Here is a 19,840-nt window from a genome sequence, read left to right as displayed (position 1 = left end):
ACCTTGCCTGTATGCCAACTGTTGTAAATCCAGAGGTGCAGCTGCGAGGCCCACTGCACCCCAATTATGACTCTTTGTTTACTCTTTCTTTTTTAAACTGGGGAGGGTCCTATTGCACCTTTGCTATGCAGAGGGTTACAGCTTCCTGGAGGCTATGCTGCACTTTCCGGTCGAAGTCAGTCCACTCCATAAAGGCAGGCCCTGCCTTCTGGTAACCCACCCCCACCAATGTAAGGTGGCACCATTACCAAATCAGATGTTGATAAGAGTTTTACCAGTTCTCCTACCTCAGCAACAAGGACGAAAGATATTTCTAGGTTGGGTTCTGAGTACTTGAAGATCTTGAACATTTTCCATATAATTTGGATGATGATGAGGCAGCAGACTATTTGCTTCAACCTCATTATACAGATACTGGCCAATATCTGGATTTACAAAACGGCAATGCCTTGAATATCTCTTCGAAGTTTGCCCTGGATTCGTGTTTGGGGATTCGTACAGAGGAAAGTGCTTCCTTTGTGGTTGTGGTTAGGAAGCCTACGAAATCCTGGAATTGCCACTCCAACTGATGAGGCTAAGGCTAACTTCCTTTAAGAAATTTTGCTAGTGACCTCTGAGCCCATGTTGTCTTTCAAAGATGCCTTAAATGACAGGCCCTTGCTGCATGGTCTTTGGCCTGGACTCTTGCGAGATGTCACAGGCCCATGCCAGGTGATCCCAAATTTTTGAAGCAACATGTAACCCTGCAGAGCCTTGTAGTGCCGGCCTCCTCAAGCAACATAAACCCAAATTCCTTTCCTACTTCTCCACTGGAAAGACAATCAGAAAGTATTTACGCTGTAGTCAAGAAAGATTTTTCACTTATAGTAGTTTGGCATTAGGCTTCCTGAATGCAGATTGCATCTTGGATTGGTGTACTCGCCCTTTGGGATAAGAAGAGTGGGGACTTCTTTTCTTTCCAGACAAAACATGCTACGCCTTTGCTTAGACAGTAAATGATGGACAAGATAGTGTAAAGTGTTTTACATTCTGGACACAGCAAATTTCATTACCTGTCCTCAAGACAACATGCCTGGAAGCATTCCACTGAATTATCAGGGGATGTTCTGGCTGCTGCAAAGGTCATTTAATGGCTTTAGGGCAGAATCACTGGAATTATGCCGCACAAGAGGGCCAAGTTATGCAGTGGGGTTGAGTAAATTATGCAGCAAGAAAAGGCAAATTATGCTGCATAATGGGGCACATTTTGTAGTAGTATTACTTCATTATTTCGCCATGTTTAAACTTGGAAACACTCTGTGGGCATTGGTTGCACCTCATTAGTACACGTTTAACACCTAAATATAGTGATAAGCAACAGAAAAGTGGCCAGTCCAGCTTTGCAAAGGGCTTTCCATCTCGCAGCAACACGTGTCACTGCATTCATAGTAACTTTTGAACAATTTGAGCTAGAAACACATTTTTTGTTAAAATCTGCAGATTATGCGTGAGGTAATGGATTTTGTGGCAAGTGCAGCAAATCTATAACTGTACGAAAATCGCCATGGCCACATAATCACATGAATTTCAGTGGCCCTGCTTTAGGGTCTATGGTGAGAAGGTTGCTGCTGCCTTGAACAATACCCAAAATTCAGAGGACAAACAAGGGGTTGCTAATAGCAACCCTCTTAGTCTGTATAGCAATTCATGCAGACTAACTGTGGTTCGGAGTTGGTGAGATTCCAAGAGGCAAGGCCAACATGAAAGCAGCAACACTCCTCATTCTCCTGTTCGCCGTTGTCAAACCTCTTTAGTTCCTCCTCCAATCTAACAGTAAGCCTGAAGATAGTGGCAGAATCCAATGTTGCATGCCTTAGTGGTACTCCAGCACACCGCACCAGCTAGTCCTTCATGAAGTTGATTACATCCGCCCATTTGCAGAAGTACTGCCACACATTTGCCAGGTTTTTTCACGGATGTCAACAGATCATGCCTCGATTCTGTCAAAAGAAGTGATGTTGCAGCATGCCAAAAGCGGAATAGAGCTGATAGCAGAAACAGAGAGATGACTGAGGTTTGTCTCCTGGAGCGCTCTGGTCTCCAAATAGAGCGAGGAACTAAAACAAATTCTAGATCTCCGACTTCTGACCTCCGTCCTCAAGAAGAAGTTAGAACTGATGATGTTTGCTTAGTTCTGCAAGCTGTGGATAACAGGGACTGAATGGTGTACCTAGACCAGTAGAACACATTACTTTCATGTCCCATTCCTGCAGTCACATAAGTACCACTGGTTTGTAGCGGGTCAGACCACTTCCAGTTACCTGTATTGCCATTCAGGCTTACATTAGGCCCTACAGTCTTTACCAACTCATGTACCTCAGCAACTGCTAAATGTGGGTTTGTGCAGTTGGATCAGACCACCTGCAAACAATGGTTTCACTTCTGCCCACCCTGGGGTCCTCCCTCAAAGAGTCCAAATGCCATCTTCAGCCGGTGCAAAGGATACCCTTTCCTGGAGCCATCTGGACACAGTTGCCCTGAAGGTCTTACCACCCCCGCAACACGTCTGGGATAATCAGGCTATGACTGCAATTGTTTCTGGTGAGTGCTTCTGCTCCTGCCTTGGGCATTCTGAGGCTGCTTGGCATCATCCATCTTGCTGGTGTCTAACACCCATTGATGTATGCAAGCCCTTTCATGGAATCTGTGGCTGCAAAAGGGCCAGCAATGGAGATGTCTTTTGGACAGTATTCACCTCCCTGAGGAGACAGCTAAAGCCCTTTGCTAGTGGTTGGTGAATGCCAATTCGATGTCCTGCAAAGCGTTTTCCTTGCCCTCTCCAGAGATCATGGTAGTGACAGTTACATCACTTCTAGACTTAGAAGGTCACCAAGATGAGGTGGAAATCAGAGGTTTTTGGTCCCAGGTTGAGAAGTACCACTGCATAAATCTTCTTAAGCTGCGAGCCATCCAACTGACCGACCCTAAAGGCCTTTATGCTTTCCATGAGGGGCAGATCTATCCAGATGTTGAGGGATCACATAACCACCATGTGGTATTTCAACAAGCATGGTGGACTAGAGACTTGGGCCCTCTGACGGGAGACTGTGAGGTTTTGGCAATGGCTAACACTTAACAGAGGTTCAGTCACCTACCATGTTCTCTCAACATCAGGGCAGAAAAACTCAGTAGGCATCATCTTGCTGATCACAAGTAACATCTGCAGCAGGAGGTGGCATTGGTTATTATTGCCCAGTGGGGCATGCAATCAGTAGACCTATTTGGTACCTTCGAAAATACTCTTTGTTCAGCATGTTGTGCTCTGGAGTTTCCTCCTTAAGGACCTCTAGGAAAAGCAGTCCACCTTTGGTTGCGACCAGCCTCCTATACACATTTCCTCCTTTGCCCCTGATCCCGCAGGTCCTTAGGAAAGTTAGGAGGGGCAGAACATAGCTGATTCTGGTGGCCTTGTATTGGCCCAGGCAGGTCTGGTACTCCTAACTGCTGACTATGAGCATCTGTTCTCCATTTTGACTTCCTCTTTGAGAGGACCTGCCGTCCAAACTGCAAAGCAGCATGCTTTACCCAAACCTCCACAATCTATGCATTTGTATGTGGAGATTGAAGGGAATCAACTGACGGGCTTTGATCTACTGTCAGATATGTTTGATGTCATTTTGACTGCTTGTGTAGTTTACTTGGGCTGTTGGTAATTAGTTTTTCACCTTAAGTGAAAAACGCAAGTTGACCATTAGTTTGTTTTACATGCTTTTGTTCATGTCATCTTTTGTTCTAAACATTTTCTGCTGTGGGCAGTGTTGTCAAGAATCACGTACTTTTAGTACTGCTGTTATACTTTTGTCTTATATATTATACTCACTCTGATAGCTAACATTCTGATGAGAAAGACAATATAACTTTTGACAATCTATGTATTTCCTATTTTATAGCTGAATAAAACTACATCATATATAATATATGTAAAAATACTCTGAGCTATTATGCTCTGTTTGCTAAAGAGAACTATGATCAGAGTTATGTTCTGTGATTTGGATTAATTCCTAGTTATCTGATCACTGCAACATGAAAAGTGTTCATTAACATCATAGTGCTCACCTAAACTGGCAGTCGTTTGTTCTTCCAAAGCAATACCTTAATACCATAGGTCTTCTTAGAAAAATATCACAGTGTGTAATAGATTTGGTTTCTATAGCTCATCTTGTAAAGACAACAAAAGCAATACAGATTTCATAATCCCAGATGAATGATTCTTTGTGTCAATAAATGCAAAGTAAATTGTAATCCTAATGAACTGCTCCATATTGTTATTTATTATTATCTATAGTTCTTCTATAGCGTCGCTGCACCAATCTGTATTAGGGTGCTTTATAAGGGACAAGTGACTCGTAGGCGAGCATATGTGCACAAAAGAGCAGTAAAGGGGGAGTAGAGAAAGCAGGATGGAAGAGAAGGAGAATCTCCTGCATGGTGAAGGCAGGTGGGTGTTTGAAGAAGATCCATATTTTCATGCTTAGGATTCTCATAAAGTGTGTTGCTGCCCAACCAGGCCTTCCCAGCATTGATGCTGTAACAATCCCCACAATGACGCTATCCTAAAAGAACACACTTTAAGATTTTTCCTAAACCTAAAGAGAGCTTTGCTGGTACTAAGATGAAGCTTTAGGGAAAAGAGTTCCAGAGTTTGGAGCCAGACAGCTGAACGAACAACTCCTGCTTTGGCTACTAAATCTGGGTGGAACGCCTAAGTTAGACTTACCTGATGGGCGAGCCCTAGCCAGTACGTAAGGCTCAATGTGGCCTCTGAGCAACCCGAGAAAAGGTAAAGACCTGTAGTCAATACACAATGCCTCAGATTTAATCCACTTCTCCATGAGAGCCAGTGGTGTAGAGGCAGATGAGGGAACACCAGGTGATTTTTAGGCACATGGCATTGTAGCAGCACAGCAGTTTGTGTGTAGTCAGCAGTTGTTCGAGGTAGGACTGTTAGATCTCCAGATAATGTACATTGTCATAGTCTAGGCAAGAGATGATGTGGCCTAGACTATAGTCTTTTGCATGTGATCTGGTAAAGACCACAAGATCTTTTTCAGGCGGCAGAGTAAGCCAAAGCAACAACGGGTTGTAGTCTTGAGGTTCTATCCTTAGCTAAATATTGAGCCAGAATCTAGGTGTTTTACTGCAGGTTAAGATGAGGGGAAAGGGTCAAGCTCACCTGGGCCAGCACGCCGGAGACCAGAGTGCTTGCTGGCTGAACCCCACACAGACGCACACAATGAACTCTGCAATTTTATTTCCATTAAGCTGAAGATTCATAACCATCCAGTCGGAAACGGCTAGGATGCAGGATCTGAGGCACTCTACAGGGCATCCATGCTCAGGAGGAGAGTGAGAATACTAATTGTGTGTCGTAGGCGTCCACGAATAGAGTAAGCTCAAAAGACTCTACAGGGTCTGCCAAAGGACTCACATAGGTGTTAAAAAAACATATTAAAGATCTAACTTCAAATCAGGCAAATCAGGAGACCGCGAAAAACCACCACACAGGTGCTGTATGACTGCATCAGAGACCTAAAAGTGAAGAGTTCCCTTGTTGAATGTGTTTTCATCTTTGGATCCTATTTCTCTAAAGTAAACTTAAAAGCCTTTAGTCCTTTAGTCTTTTAAGAATCATAGGATGTCAAATGATTTTCTTAGATGGGATGCCACGTCAATCCAAGCAGTCACAGCAGATTCAGAAAAGGATTGCTTTACATTATGTGCTGTTCATATTTTTTGTGTTTTTAGATGAAGTGAGTTCTTGCGCCTGGATTCTCTCTTGGCACCCAACATGTTTAAAAAGGTTTGTTAGGGGGGCTCGGTATATCTGTGTTTAAGGCATGGAAAGTGAAACAGATGATTTTTAACTTAATCCGAGCTTCTAAGGGGAGCCTGTGAAGGTCCCCTACTATGGAGAGATGCGATCATCTTTTACTTAACAATCAACCTTGTAAAAACATATTAGTGTTCGTGATGCTAAAGGATGATTCAGTGTAAAAAAAAATACAAAGATAAGAGTTTGTACTCCTTAATGAATATACATTAATAAATATGAAATATGGGGGCGAGGCCAAGCCGGCAACCAAGATGGCCGCATGGCTAAGAAGCTCCCATGCATTTTCCTGCAAAAAAATATCGACTGTCAAACTGCCAAACTATGGGCCATGCGTTTTCCCAGGATGGCTTACTGCTGATGCCGATGTTTCCTGCTATCGTGCTACGTGGAGCCTGCAAGGCGCATTGAGGCATCGGGGTGGCCCGCTGCAGTCCTTGGAGGCCCCGTGGGGATAGAGCCCACGGGTGAGCCTGAAGAAGTGGCTGCGGCATGGCCTGCTGCAGGGCGTGTGATCTGGTCGGTCTCGGGCCCCCATCGGCACCAGTGCTTAATTTGTGCTTGTTGTTTCCGGTTTCCTTATTTCTGAGGGCCGGCGCTTAGTTTTCTGTCTCAAGCATTTACTGCGAGCAAAAGAGACGTGGGAAAGACGGAGGAAGAGAAAAACGAAAAAGCGTCAGAAAGGGGAAAAGCAGGAAGCTGCAAGGGTGAGCTGAAGTGCCAGGGAGTGGCTGTAAATGGACTGAAGAGGCCCGGGGTGGCTTCAGGATTACGCTGCCCCAGTATTATGTGCTCGCAATTTTAATTGCAGCAGCCGTGTGTTTAAGAGGAGAGCTTTGAGCACCGGCACGTTTTTATTTACAAATGAAGCACTTAAATTCGCACCCAAAGCACCTCACTGCTTGCTGGCCGCATATCCTGCAAAGCGCGTCAGCCTCCAGACTGAGGCCCAAGGTGAACAGTGACTCGGGTGGTGTTTGGGCCGGGGAGGAATGCCTAACGACACACGCCGGAAAGGTGTTGTCCGCCTCCCCCCACCCCACTTGCTGACAACAGCAGTTGCAATCCTGATGCGCGGTACGAGGGAGCTGGAGACTGTTGGGTGCCGCGCGGGCCTACTAGGCCTCCCATGCTAGTTGCTTGTTTGCATGTTTTAGGTAGAGAAGAGAAAACCCCTGGGAGGCGGACAGAGCGGTGCCAAGGAACTTTTAACTGGCGCTGCTTACCCTCAGATTGCGTTGTCGGCTGCACTGCCACCTCTATCCGCTTGCACCAGGCTGCCACTCTTTCTTGAAAAGCACTCAGTTTCCTTGATGCCACTCTGCCGAAATTAGGCAGGCCCAGTGGTTTTAGAAACCTGGTCCAATTACTGTATCCAAATCCAATAGCCTGCCTGCAGGAAAATGGTACACAATTTAAGACCTTCCCTTTGATGTGAGGCACCCAACAGGGTTGCCCGTTCTCCCCTCTCTTATTTATCATCACCATGGACCCGCTCGTCCATCAGTTGGAGGAAGGACACTCCCACAGGGGCCTTGGCTTCTCCCACGGGACAGTTTTGGCTTCCCTATACGCAGATGATATACTACTGTTTGTAAGGGACTTACAGAAGCTACTGTGACATGTGATCTTCAATTCCTGTTGAAGTGGTGCACAGACTCACTCCAATTATGATGGCATCTGTATCCAACTAGGGCCCTGCCACATATAGATTTGAGACACAGATGGAGAAGTGGATGAATCTCCTGCTGGGAAGGCTGAGCACATTGCCATTATTAAAATGGTTGTTCTACCCCGGTTTCTTTATTTGTTTTCAACTATTCTCATTGTACTAATGGGGAGCTTTTTCGCTACACTACATTGGTTACTTGCACGGCTCATATGGGCAGGACGGCGTCCACACATCTGTTGGGATGCCCTTACGCTTTCATATGAGCGAGGTGGATTTAGAGTCCCAGATCTGCAATTATACTACGTTGCAGTACAGGCTCATTACGCCTTCTACTGGTATCACACTGACTCTAGACTACTCTTTAAGCCTGAGAGTGCACGGATTCCACATATCGCATCGTCCACTATTCTACCACGTGGCCTCCCGCGTTCCCGGACAGAAATACAAACTCTTGCTACTTCTAGTTAGGCTTAGTTTAAACTAATGCATTATCTGCGGGGAGACATCCTTCAATCCCCACATATTCCATTTGTAAACAACCCATGGCTCCCCCTCTCACACAAGAATGCCAGATGCAGCGCACGCATCAGGTACGTGGTTTTCGGGTCACTAGTGACCTCTTTGCCAATGGGGTACTGAAACCTCACACTGCTGCAGATGGGGACACAGACTCCACACTCATGGGTGGCTTCATACTCCACAGCCTACATAATACACTGCATGAGACACTACACGAGTACCCGAACAAGCCTAAGGACTTCCCCCGCTCTCACACTGGTAATAACCTCCCAGGACAGCTGTTGCATCATCTCAAAAGTGTACCATACTTCCTTATAACTAAGGCCCACTGGTGCAGAGAAGGCTAGGGTGGCTTGGGAGTGGGATCTTGGTGTCTCCCTACCAGACAAAACGTGGTACTACTGTTGTGCATAGACTGAACTTGTTTCGGGTAATCACTGTCATATACTGCTACACTATAAGTATCTCAACAGGGCCTACATAACTCTTGAGGCACTAGCCAAACTCAACCCAGCCAGATCCCATTGCTGCCCTAAATGCCATGCAGAACAGGCAGACTTCCTCTTTGTATCATGGATCTGTAGGATGATTGCAAACTACTGGGGGAACATTTACACTGTTGTGTCTCTTTTGCTCGAACAACCACTAGCTCCGCACCCCCTAATGGCGCTACTGAGACATGTTAAGCCACTCCCTTAGGAACTCCGCCATTACGCTGCCATCGTCCTCCTCGCTAAGCGGCAGATCTCACTGCACGGGTGGGAGGTGCCTCTACATTCCCCCACTGTATCAGCCTGGCTATATGACTTATCCTACTGCAACACCACCTCCGAACTTTATGCTTATTTGCAACCGGCTACTTCCAGACCCAACTATATTTGGCAGCCACTGCATGACTATCTTGCAACACAGGCTACTGCTGATGATAACGATGTGGTCTAAAAATTCATTACTTAATAGCTGCCCTGGGGAATTGTGTTCTTTTTCCTTGGGTTGGGATCGTGACACCAGTATTTTGTCCTATACCAATTTCTGATCTCATGTAATATTTACTCCTTTGGCTTTCAGACTTGTCATTTCCTTCTTCCTTGTAATGTTTTTGTTACTCAGTACATTTCTTTCTTTTGCTGTACTGGATGTGTCACAAAAGCCCTTAGTGCTCATTTTTACTGGATTGGCTTAGATGTTTGTATTGTTTTTCGAATCAAACGGTAAATAAAGTTAGCAAAAATAAATAAATATGAAATATAAATTTCAAGTGCAAGGTCCATGTCTTTAACCACAAATGTTGTGATAGAATGCTTTTCTGATTTCCAAGAATAACAAATTGCCAGGTTTCCAAACTTCTGACAAGAAAGTCCTGGCTGCAGCAACTATGTAGCGTGATTGTCTAGCAAAGATGCAATGGACTAAGAGGCACTTGTAGAGTAAGCATTCAAGATGAAAGTCACCATGTGCAAGTTTTGACCTGGGGTCCTTCTTGTCTGCAAACATGTGTTCAGCGTAACTCATCCACCAGAGATGCAATGCCTCTTTCCGGGTGGTGCCCGCACTCTGTGCACCATGTCAGCCTCTTGTGCTCCTGAAAATGCTTTTGTAAAAAAAAATTTATGAGTAATACGTCTTCTCACCTGACTTGTGTGACAAGGTCTGTGCATCGTGGGGATCATGAGAACTGTTACTTGACTCCGAAGTCTATGTTTCTCTTTGCCATCACTTCTGCACGCCATGTAAGCAAGCTGAAGGCCTTGTGAATTCAGCCTCCATATATTTCATTTTTCATGACAAACTGCTGCTTAGGAAGTATGCATTCTTTCTAGCAAAAGTAGTCACACGTTTCCACAAGGAGCCGCCCATAATGCTTTTTAAGGTCTTTTCTTTGGCATGTCTATTTGAAGAGGAAAAGCTACTGTGGTTGTATCTATAGTGTGCTCTTAGTTTCTACATTGATGGGGCTAAAGATTATCAGATGGAGGATCAGCTGTTTCTTGGTTTTGCTAGTACAAAGAAGGAACAGGTGGAGAAACTGATCATATCCCAAAGGGTTTTCTATACAAACTGTGTAACGTCCTACCCAAAAGGTTCCTCCAGAGCTTGGGGCATTCGAATACTGAATATCTACCAAACAGCCACACGAGCATCTACCATACTTTCACCATGAACTAATCCATGAATTCACAAGTCTGCAGTTGGGTCATTTTGCGTGCTCGTGTATGAAGGACTTTCTAATGCAAAGCCCTGCACCAAATAGATCTTGTAGGCCTCAGAAAGCCCCACTACTAGATAGGGATTCCAGCTTAAGTTGGATCAATGGCATTCAACCTACTTTAAAACATAGAGAAAAAACACCAACTAAAAAGGATTGCAATTAATTTGCTGTAGGAAAGTGCCCCTTTTTGGCATGGTTACCCCCCACTTTTTGTCTGATATTGATGGTCACATGACAGAGTGTGCTGGGATCCTGCTAATCAGGCCCCGGCACCAATGTTCTTTCCCACAAACTGGACCATTGTTCCCACAATTGGCACACCCCTGGCACACAGTTAAGTCCGTTGTAAAAGGTAACCATGGTACCAACAGCCCTGTGCTCATGGAAGGTATCCAAGGGCTGCAGCATATATTATGCCACCCTGTGGGACCCCTCACCAATCCCATGCACACTGTCGTTGCAGCTTTTGTGTGCTGGTGGGGAGAAGAAGACAAAGTTGACATGACACCCCTCTCAGGGTTCCATGCCCACAAACCAGTCCTAAGGCAGGGTGCACTATACCACAGCTGAGGAGACAGCTGCATAAGCAAAATGCCCCTACAGTGTCTAAGTCCATTCGTAGACATTGCAAGTGCAGTGTGGCCATATAACGTACATGGGCTGGGAGTTTGTCATTACAAACTCCACAGCTCCATGATGGCTCTATTGAAGTCCAGGAAGTTTGTTATCAAACTTTACAGCACAATAAAACAACACAGATGCAAATGTTGGATTTATTGAAAAAAAACAGAGGGCATCTTAGAGATGCCCTCTGAATTTTAACCAAACATCTAGTACAGGACTGACCGGTCTGTACCAGCCTGCCACTTTCAGACGAGTTTCTCACCACATGGGGTGAGAGCCTTTGTGCTCTCTGCGGCCAGAAACAAAGCCTGCTCTGGGTGGAGGTGCTTCACACCTCCCCCTTGCAGGAACTGTAGCACCTGGTGGTGAGCCATAAAGCCTCAGGCCTCTTGTTACAGTGCCCCATGGCACTCTAGCTAGTGCAGATGCCTGCCGCCCCCCTGAACAAAGCCCCACTTTTAGAGGCAAGTCCGGCGGACAAATTAGGGAAAGCAAGGAGCTATTGGCTACTGCCCTCTGACCCCTGTAACGGATTTAAGGGCTCCCCTGAACTTAGCTTGTCAGATTCCTGGTGACCTCAAGAAGATGACAAGAAAAAAGAAGAAGGACTGCTAAGCGGACCCCCAGCAGAGAAGACTGAAGACACCAACTGACTTAGCCCCAGCGCTATAGGCCTGGCTGCAGCTTCTGAAGCTCTGCTACAAAAAAGTGACACATCCTGCAGGACCAGCGACCTCTTAAAAACCTCAAGAGGACTGCCTGCACCCCAGAGGACCAAGATCTCCTGTGTACAGCAGCCTTGTCCAGAAAGACTCACCAGAAAAGGACTCCAGAACAGCCCTGGAACCGCAAGGCCTGGCCACTCTGCACCCGACGCCCATGGCCTGTGTCCAGGTGGCCCAACTGACTAGAGCTGGTCCCTATGCGATTCTGATCTAGTTTTCACCCTGGGTTGACCCCTTCTGTCCAACACTAGGATGCCTGCAGCCTAAATCCGGAGGACCCCCCCCCCAACCGCAAGAGAAACGGACATAGATTCCTGACGCCCGAAGGTACCCCTGCATCCACAACCCCCTGGCCTTGAGGAATCCGATCACCAGTCCAGCAACATCCAGCAGGCAGCACTCCTCCTTGTCCAGCCTGTGGTTTTCTGGAGCCAACCCCCTGGACCTAGCCTGAAGCATCTTTGTGACCCCCAGGGTCCCCCTATTGAAAAGCATTGGGATCCTGATGCTGTATTTGCACCCAGCTGCTCCTGTGCCACTGAGGGTGTGTGGTGCTGACCCCCCGCTCCACCCAGTGCTCACCTAAACCTCCCAGGTCTGCCCTCCAAAGACGTGGGTATTTACCTGCAAGCAGGCCTGGTCCTGAGTGCCCCCAGTCTCCATAGTAGCCCATGTTAAATCTACATCAACTTTGACCTCTGCACCCGGCCGGCCTCTTAATGCTGGTGGTGGGTGTTTAGGGTTAACTTGAATCCCAACCTGTGGACATTCTAACCCCCAGAGACTGGAACTGTAAGTCTTGTACTTACCTCACAACTGTACTAAATTTTCTTCCCCCTAGAACTGTTCCTGAAAATTGCATGGTCAACTTTAAAAACAGCTATTTGCTATTTGCTTGAAAACAGTTTAACTTGCCAAATTGAAACAAAGAGGTGTTGATACATATGTTTGTTACTTGCAAATGCACGTACATGCAAATTGAATCTTGTGGTTAAGGTAACAAAATATATTTTTACTATATAAAAACAATTGGTCAGGGTTTAGTCATCGAGTGTGTGCTTAATTTATTGCCTCTGTGTATACAACAAATTATTTTCACTACTCTCTGATAAGCCTAACTGGTCGACCACACTACCACAAGAGTGCCTTAGTATTATCTATGTTAGCCTCTGTTAAGCCTCTGGGGAACCCTTGGACTCTGTGCACACTATATCTCATTTTGATATAGTATATACAGAGCCAGCTTCCTACATTTGCTATCTGTGGTTTTCGGTCTGTCTCTGAGTGAACCCTAATCCTGTATCCTACACTCTAACACTAAGCCCCACCCTTAAACCTATACATTGACCATAATCACTTTTTGATGCTTTACATTTTTTAGGCGTTACTGTATGTTAATTTTTAGTGGAATACATTTTCTGTTCTATTAAATTAGGTGCTTTGAAATAGTTTCATCCCAGTAAAAAGAACACTGATGAGAAGTTGAGGTATGCAACCCAGAGAAGCATCAGACGCCAGCTCAAATGAATTGAAGTTTCAAATGCTTGCCAGTGTTTAATTTGTTTAAAGATGAGGGCCAGTGCCCAAAGCTCTTCCACCTTCTTGGTCTATCTACTTAATATTGCTTGTCCATCTCCTTTCTCATTTTCTTCACTCTTGGTATGCCTTCTTCTCTCTCTCCTTCAGTTTGTCCTCTTCTTTTGTCTCTCATGTCCCCAGACCTCTCAGATCACTTATTTTCTTTGCAGGTGATAGTGCAGCGATGTCTGGCAGGGAAGAACCTGACGCATGTGAAGGCAGGCTGCATCCTCTGCGGGTACCTCAAATTCCTGCCCATGTTCCTCATGGTGATGCCTGGCATGATCAGCCGCATCCTTTACCCAGGTACGGCCTGACATATCCCCCTTGAGCCTCAAAATGCACCTGCTCTGTCTGGCCTGTTTGGAACCCATAAAGGACACAGAGATACAGTGACCCTTGTTCTTAATACTAGAGGATATTTCTGTTGGCAACCCTTCTAGAACCCTCTGACGCTGCTGTGTATAAGAAGATGGTCTTCAGAACCGCTTAGTGAGTAGATAGGTAGAGGGTGGTCGGCTTGAACCAGGGTCTGACTGAGAGAGAAAGTAGACCAGAGCACCAAAATAAAAGTGGCCCTGCTAGTGATTTAGAGAGCTAAAAATATTAGATAGCTAAAAAAGTGGTCCACTTTTGCCAACTGGGGCCGTTTTGAACTTGTAAAAACACGCTGTGTTAAGTGTTATGCAAGGAATGGAAGACTGTCTGATTTGAGCTTGCAGCAGGCAATGTTTTTTTTAATATCAGGAAAATCAACAGTAAAAACTGGCTGCCATACCATAAAACAGGCCCACATATAGAAGCACTTAGGGCAACTTAGGCAACTTAGCCCGGCTCCCTTAGGGCAACAAAAGCAAACAAACACAAATGTCCATCCAAATTCTGTCCATCATCTGTTCTTTTTGCATTTGTCACCTTAAGTGGGAAGGGTATGCCCATATGTGGGTCCCAGGCTCACTATGCCACTGGATTCAAGCTAGTCTAGCTGATGAAGGATGACACCCTGACACTGGTCCCAGGATGCTTGTTTCCCACCCAGGGAGGACATGGCTTGGCAGTTCGGGCTGGACTGTTCCCATGGGGAACAGGGTCAAGACTGATTTGCAAATGGCTGGGTCCAAACTGGGGTGGCATCATGAGCAAAAGAATTGATGGATTAAACTCAGATCTGTGACTGGGGGGTGAATGTTTGATTGGTTCTGCATTCCATTCATCACTTGCTTGCTTTTGTTGCCCTAATATTGCCAGGTATGCCCAGACTTGGGTCACAGTCTCACTATGCCACTGGATTCAAGCTAGTCTGGCTGATGAAAGGTGATACCCTGAAACTGGTCCCAGGATGCTTGTTTCCAGTCCAGGGAGGACCAGGTCTGGCAGTTCGGGCTGGACTATTCCCATGGGGAACAGGGTCAAGACTGATTTGCATATGGCTGGATCCCGGGCTCACTACGCCACTGGATTCAAGCTAGCATGGCTGATATCCTGAAACCTGTCCCAGGATGCTTGTTGCTGGGCCAGGGAAGACATGGCCTGGCAGTTCGATCTGGACTGTTCCCATGCGGAACAGGGTCAAGACTGATTTGCATATGGCTGGGTCCAAACTGGAATGGCATGGCAAGCAAAAAACTAATGGATTAAACCCAAATCTGTGACTGGGATGAATGTTTGTTTGTTTCACATTCCTTCCATTCCATCATCTGTTCTTTTTGCATTTGTTGCCCTAAATGGGAAGGGTAAGCCCAGATATGGGTCCCATGCTTGCTATGCCACCAGATTCAAGCTAGCCTGGCTGAGGAGGGGCGATACCCCGACAACCGGTCCCCGGATGCTTATTCCTAGTCCAGGGAGGACCTGGCCTAGCAGTTTGGGCTGGTCTGTTCCCATGGGGAACAGGGTCAAGACTGATTTGCATAAGGCTGAATCTAAACTGAAATGGCATGGCAAGCAAAAAAAACTGATAGATTAAACCCAGATGTGTGACCTGGGGGTGAATGTTTGATTTGTTCGACATTCTGTCCATCATTGGTTCTTTTTGCATTTGTCACACTAAGGGGCATATTTATACTCCGTTTGCGCCAAATTTGCGTAGTTTTTTTCGATGCAAATTCGGCGCAAAACTAACGCCATATTTATACTTTGGCGTTAGACGCGTCTAGCGCCAAAGTATGAGGAAAGAGCGTCATTTTTTTGCGTGAACGCCTACCTTGCGTTAATGAGATGCAAGGTAGGCGTTCCCGTCTAAAAAAATGACTGCGACGCAAATGCGTCGTATTTATACTCCCGGGCAAAAATCACGCCCGGGAGTGGGCGGGGCAAAAAACCCCGCATTTGCGCCTCTTTTTTAACGCCTGGGTCAGGGCAGGCGTTAAGGGACCTGTGGGCTCAAAATGAGCCCACAGCTGCCCTCCCATGCCCCCAGGGACCCCCCCTGCCACCCTTGCCCACCCCAGGAGGACACCCAAGGATGGAGGGACCCATCCCAGGGACATTCAGGTAAGTTCAGGTAAGTATAATATTTTATTTTTTTTATATTTTTTTTTGGCATAGGGGGGCCTGATTTGTGCCCCCCTACATGCCTCAATGCCTCAATGCCCAATGACCATGCCCAGGGGACATAAGTCCCCTGGGCATGGCCATTGGGCAAGGGGGCATGACTCCTGTCTTTACTAAGACAGGAGTCATGTAAATGGCGTCTGGGCGTCGTTAAAAATGGCGCAAATCGGGTGGAGGCGATTTTTTAGCGTCAACCTGACTTGCACCATTTTAAGACGCCCTAACGCCATTTTCCCCAACGCCGGCGCTGCCTGGTGTACGTGGTTTTTTTCCACGCACACCAGGCAGCGCCGGTCTGCTAGCGCCGGCTAACGCCATTCAATAAATACGGCGCCCGCATGGCGCTTCAGAATGGCGTTAGCCGGCGCTAAACCTTTTGACGCTAAACTGCGTTAGCGCAGTTTAGCGTAAAAAAGTATAAATACGGGCCTAAGTGAGAATGGTATGCCCAGATGTGGGCCCCGTGCTTGCTATGCCACCAGATTCAAGCTAGCCTGGTTGAGAAGCGATACCCAGAAACCAGTCACAGAGTGCATGTTTCTGGTCCAGTGAGGACCTGGCCTGACAGTTGGGGCAGGGCTGTTCACATGGGGAACACGGTCAAGACTGATTTGCATATGCTGGGTCCTAACTGGAATGACATGGCAAGCCAAAAAAACTGATGGATTTAACCCAGATCTGTGACTGTGGGTGAATGTTTTATTTGTTCCACATTCCGTCCATCATCTGTTCTTTTTTGCGTTTGCCCTATAGCCGAATCTAACTCTGTCTTGAACCTTTCATCATAATGTATAAATAAGACTGTATAACTAATTGAGCTGACAACATTATGTACGTCAAAGAAAGAGAGGCTCTCAGTAGTGTATTAGGGCAGTTTCTCAGTAGAGGCCAGGGGCAGACTCACAACAGGTTCCCCCAGTGGCATAGCCAACATGTAATGGGCCCTTATTAAAGGAAGGAAGCGGGATCCATGGCTGCTGTTTGAACTGTGAAGTACAGCAATAATCAAGGTCAATGGCCCCACAGGTCTCTGGGCCCAGTGCCACGGCACCTGCTACGCCATTGGAACATAGGCCCCTGGGTTCTGGCTCACTGTATGGCCAGCCCTACAGTTTTGTTCTGCCCTATGTTAAAATGCTGAAGTACGCACCCTCACAGCCCCACCCCTCATTTCCCACCATGCACAGACATGCAGAACCAACACAAGCAAATACAATAACTCTTTAACCTATTGTGAATCACACATCGCTTCCCCACTGAATGACAGAGCTCACTCAAATGAAAGACACAAAAACATACTGTCAGTTCCCTTGGCTGGCTCAATGAAAACATTCACTTTTCACTGTCACTGAATAAATAAATAAAATGTTTTGCTTGTATTTCTTTTTTGAAAGGTGATACTTTTTTATATGTTAAGTATGAAGGTTTACATGCTAAAAAGGCATAAAGTCACCAGAACAGTATCACTTTTACATGTTCTTTGAGAAACAGACACATCAGCAATCAAGCAATTATGCCGGGATTCCTTGGATGAAAAGATTTCGCTGCCCTTTTCGCCTTCTCATGCATAAATACCTGGGAACGCCGGGTGGCCCACTCACACCCTGCTTATTCTTTCAGATGAGGTGGCCTGTGTGGTACCCAGTGAGTGCGAGCGCATCTGTGGTACTGCAGTGGGGTGCTCCAACATCGCCTATCCTAAACTGGTGGTATCTCTCATGCCCAGTGGTAAGTCCGTGCTGCTATTGCAAACTTTCACCAAGCAAATCTCATCCCCGTCTCTATTTAAGTCTTTCTTGCTGCTTCTCTCTCCTCCCTTTTTGTTTTTTTCTTTCTGTCTTACTCCTTCTATTTCTTTCTTAGGGCTTTGCAGTCAAGTGCTCCTTCATTCCCCTCTGGACTACTTGGTCTTATGCTTTTACATTCTCTCTCGCCTCTTTGCAGTCTCACGCTGTCTCTGAGGCTTCCCTTATCATTTTGCTTACTTTTTACCTTCCCCTCTCCTTCTCCATTTCAAGAGACCATGTTCCTGGCATGTTCTATCTCATTTTCACTTAGCACTCCAATCTCGTTCTCGCTCTCTGCTCCACGGCCTCCTGCTGACTCCCTCAGTTCACCAAGGTGTCATGCTTTCTTTCACTTGTACTCTCACTCTCAGTGCTCTGCAGTCTCCAGCTCTCTCTCTTTTCCAGGTCTCCGTGGCCTCATGCTTGCGGTTATGTTGGCTGCACTCATGAGCTCTCTGGCATCCATCTTCAACAGCAGCAGCACCATCTTCACCATGGACATCTGGGCACGAATACGGCCTCGTGCCGAAGACCGGGAACTCCTCATCGTTGGCCGGTAAGAGACAAAGAACATGGCACAGGCTATAACCATATTGTACTTGCTTTAGAACCCAGTGGCAACATAAGTAAGTTGTGGTCATTTGAGCCTGCCTTCTCCTTATGTCATTTGTTGAGAGGCCTTGAATTTAGATGCCCGTCTCAGGCATCATGCCAGTCCAAATGGATACCATGGCCAACAATTAGAGCCAAAACAACTGCCCTCCTCTTTTGGGTTGGATAATACAAGAGAGAACAGTCTGAGAAGGTTTGCAATGATATGGCTGGTCACCCTAGAAAAATCAGAATTGCTCGGCTGGTTCCACAGTAGGCCCAAACCACTGCTCACACAAATTAACAAGTTACTTAGGCCCTTGTTATGAACACGGCGGTAAACACCGCACCGCCGGTGGTAAAAACCGCCAACAGAGGAGCGGTCTGGACCGGCAAATAATGAACCAACTGAAAAACAGGCAACCTGAAAACAACCCACCGCCAGTAGAGTGCCGACAACGACGGCAGAGCCCGCCCACAGGCAGACGGAAAGGCCCAACCCGCCCATCAAATAATGAACCACTAGACCGCAGTCAGTTCCGGGGCAGGAAGCACCACCACACAGAGCCAGGCGGAAACATACCAAATATAAGGAAACACTCACCGGAGGCTAACACAACATGCCAAAGCAGACATGGATAGAGAGCTGCAGATCATGCCAGCCCTGCTCCTTGCTATATACCTCCACGACCGAGACCGCTGACGAAGATGACGACGGTAAGTACCACAACCAACGAAACAAGGCAAGAAAGGGCACAGTTACATACCCACCCCGCAACACTCCCACAACCCTTCACAGCAGCACAAGCCATACACCCCACAGCAAGAGGTACTTACCCAACACATGGCAAATCCAACCTGACCGTAGTACATACATGTGCTCCACACCAACAAACAATGAAACAAGAGACCACAGCTCCAGAGTGTGCTGCCAAAAAACAGGCCACACATTAACTTTTAATTCAGCTCTCTGAGCAAACGATTTGTATGTAAGGCCAATGGCCAGTCCATAGTCTCATAAGCCCCATGGGCTACAATGGCCCCAACCCGACTCCCACACGTGCTACGGTACTCCACCTTATAGGGGCAACAATGGGCCATCAAGACACCTCAGAGAACGGTGGTGGGGTGGGGATTTACGACAGGGGTGTGCTTTGGATTTGCGTTCGGAAGGTGGAGGGGTTTGGGGTTTGGCCTTGGAAGGTGAGGGAGTGTGCTTGGACTGGGTGGAGCCAGATGGAATAGGCTCAGCACAGGGCTTCTTCCTCTCTGGGGAAGGGGCATGGAAATGTGGAGGGCGGACAGGGGCGGGCTGTGACGTGGAAGGAGTGGGAAAGGGCAAGGAGGTGTGCACGTTTAGGGACGAGATGGGGTGGGCCAGTGGGTTGAAATAGGTCAGCACGGGAGAAGAAAAGTTTTTTCGGTGCAATTGGGTTGGACGTGGAGGTGGGAGTGGAGGTAGAGGGTGTGGTTGTAAGTGGTGTAGGTGTGCGTGTTGTGGGCGCAGGTGACTGGACAGTATGCTGAGGTGTGGTGGATGTGTGATGGGTGGGTGTTTTTGTGCGTTTGTGTGTTTTTGGAGTGGGGGGTGGACACAGTAGGAGAAGACAGGCTGCCAGTTTGAATGTATGTTGTGTTGGTGTCTGCAAGTCTGGTGAATGTGCGGCATGTGTCAACTAAAGTAGTTGTGGTGAGTGCAGGTGTGATGTCTGG

The 19,840-nt window shown here is 46.8% G+C and overlaps 1 protein-coding gene across 1 annotated transcript in view; it reads left to right on the top strand.

Annotated features, from left to right (window-relative positions):
- Positions 1-19,840, top strand: part of SLC5A2 (solute carrier family 5 member 2) — a 123,533-nt gene that overhangs the window by 74,504 nt on the left and 29,189 nt on the right. The window contains exons 9-11 of the mRNA XM_069244412.1: positions 13,367-13,502; positions 17,370-17,477; positions 17,942-18,092. Of these exons, the coding sequence (XP_069100513.1) occupies positions 13,367-13,502; positions 17,370-17,477; positions 17,942-18,092 (395 nt within the window). The remainder of the gene's footprint in view (positions 1-13,366; positions 13,503-17,369; positions 17,478-17,941; positions 18,093-19,840) is intronic.

The sequence above is a fragment of the Pleurodeles waltl genome, chromosome 7 (genome assembly GCF_031143425.1).
Source record: "Pleurodeles waltl isolate 20211129_DDA chromosome 7, aPleWal1.hap1.20221129, whole genome shotgun sequence".
In the NCBI taxonomy this organism is placed as follows: Eukaryota; Metazoa; Chordata; class Amphibia; order Caudata; family Salamandridae; genus Pleurodeles; species Pleurodeles waltl.
Note: the sequence above shows the minus strand (reverse complement) of the source record. Positions and strands in the feature narration are given on the sequence as shown.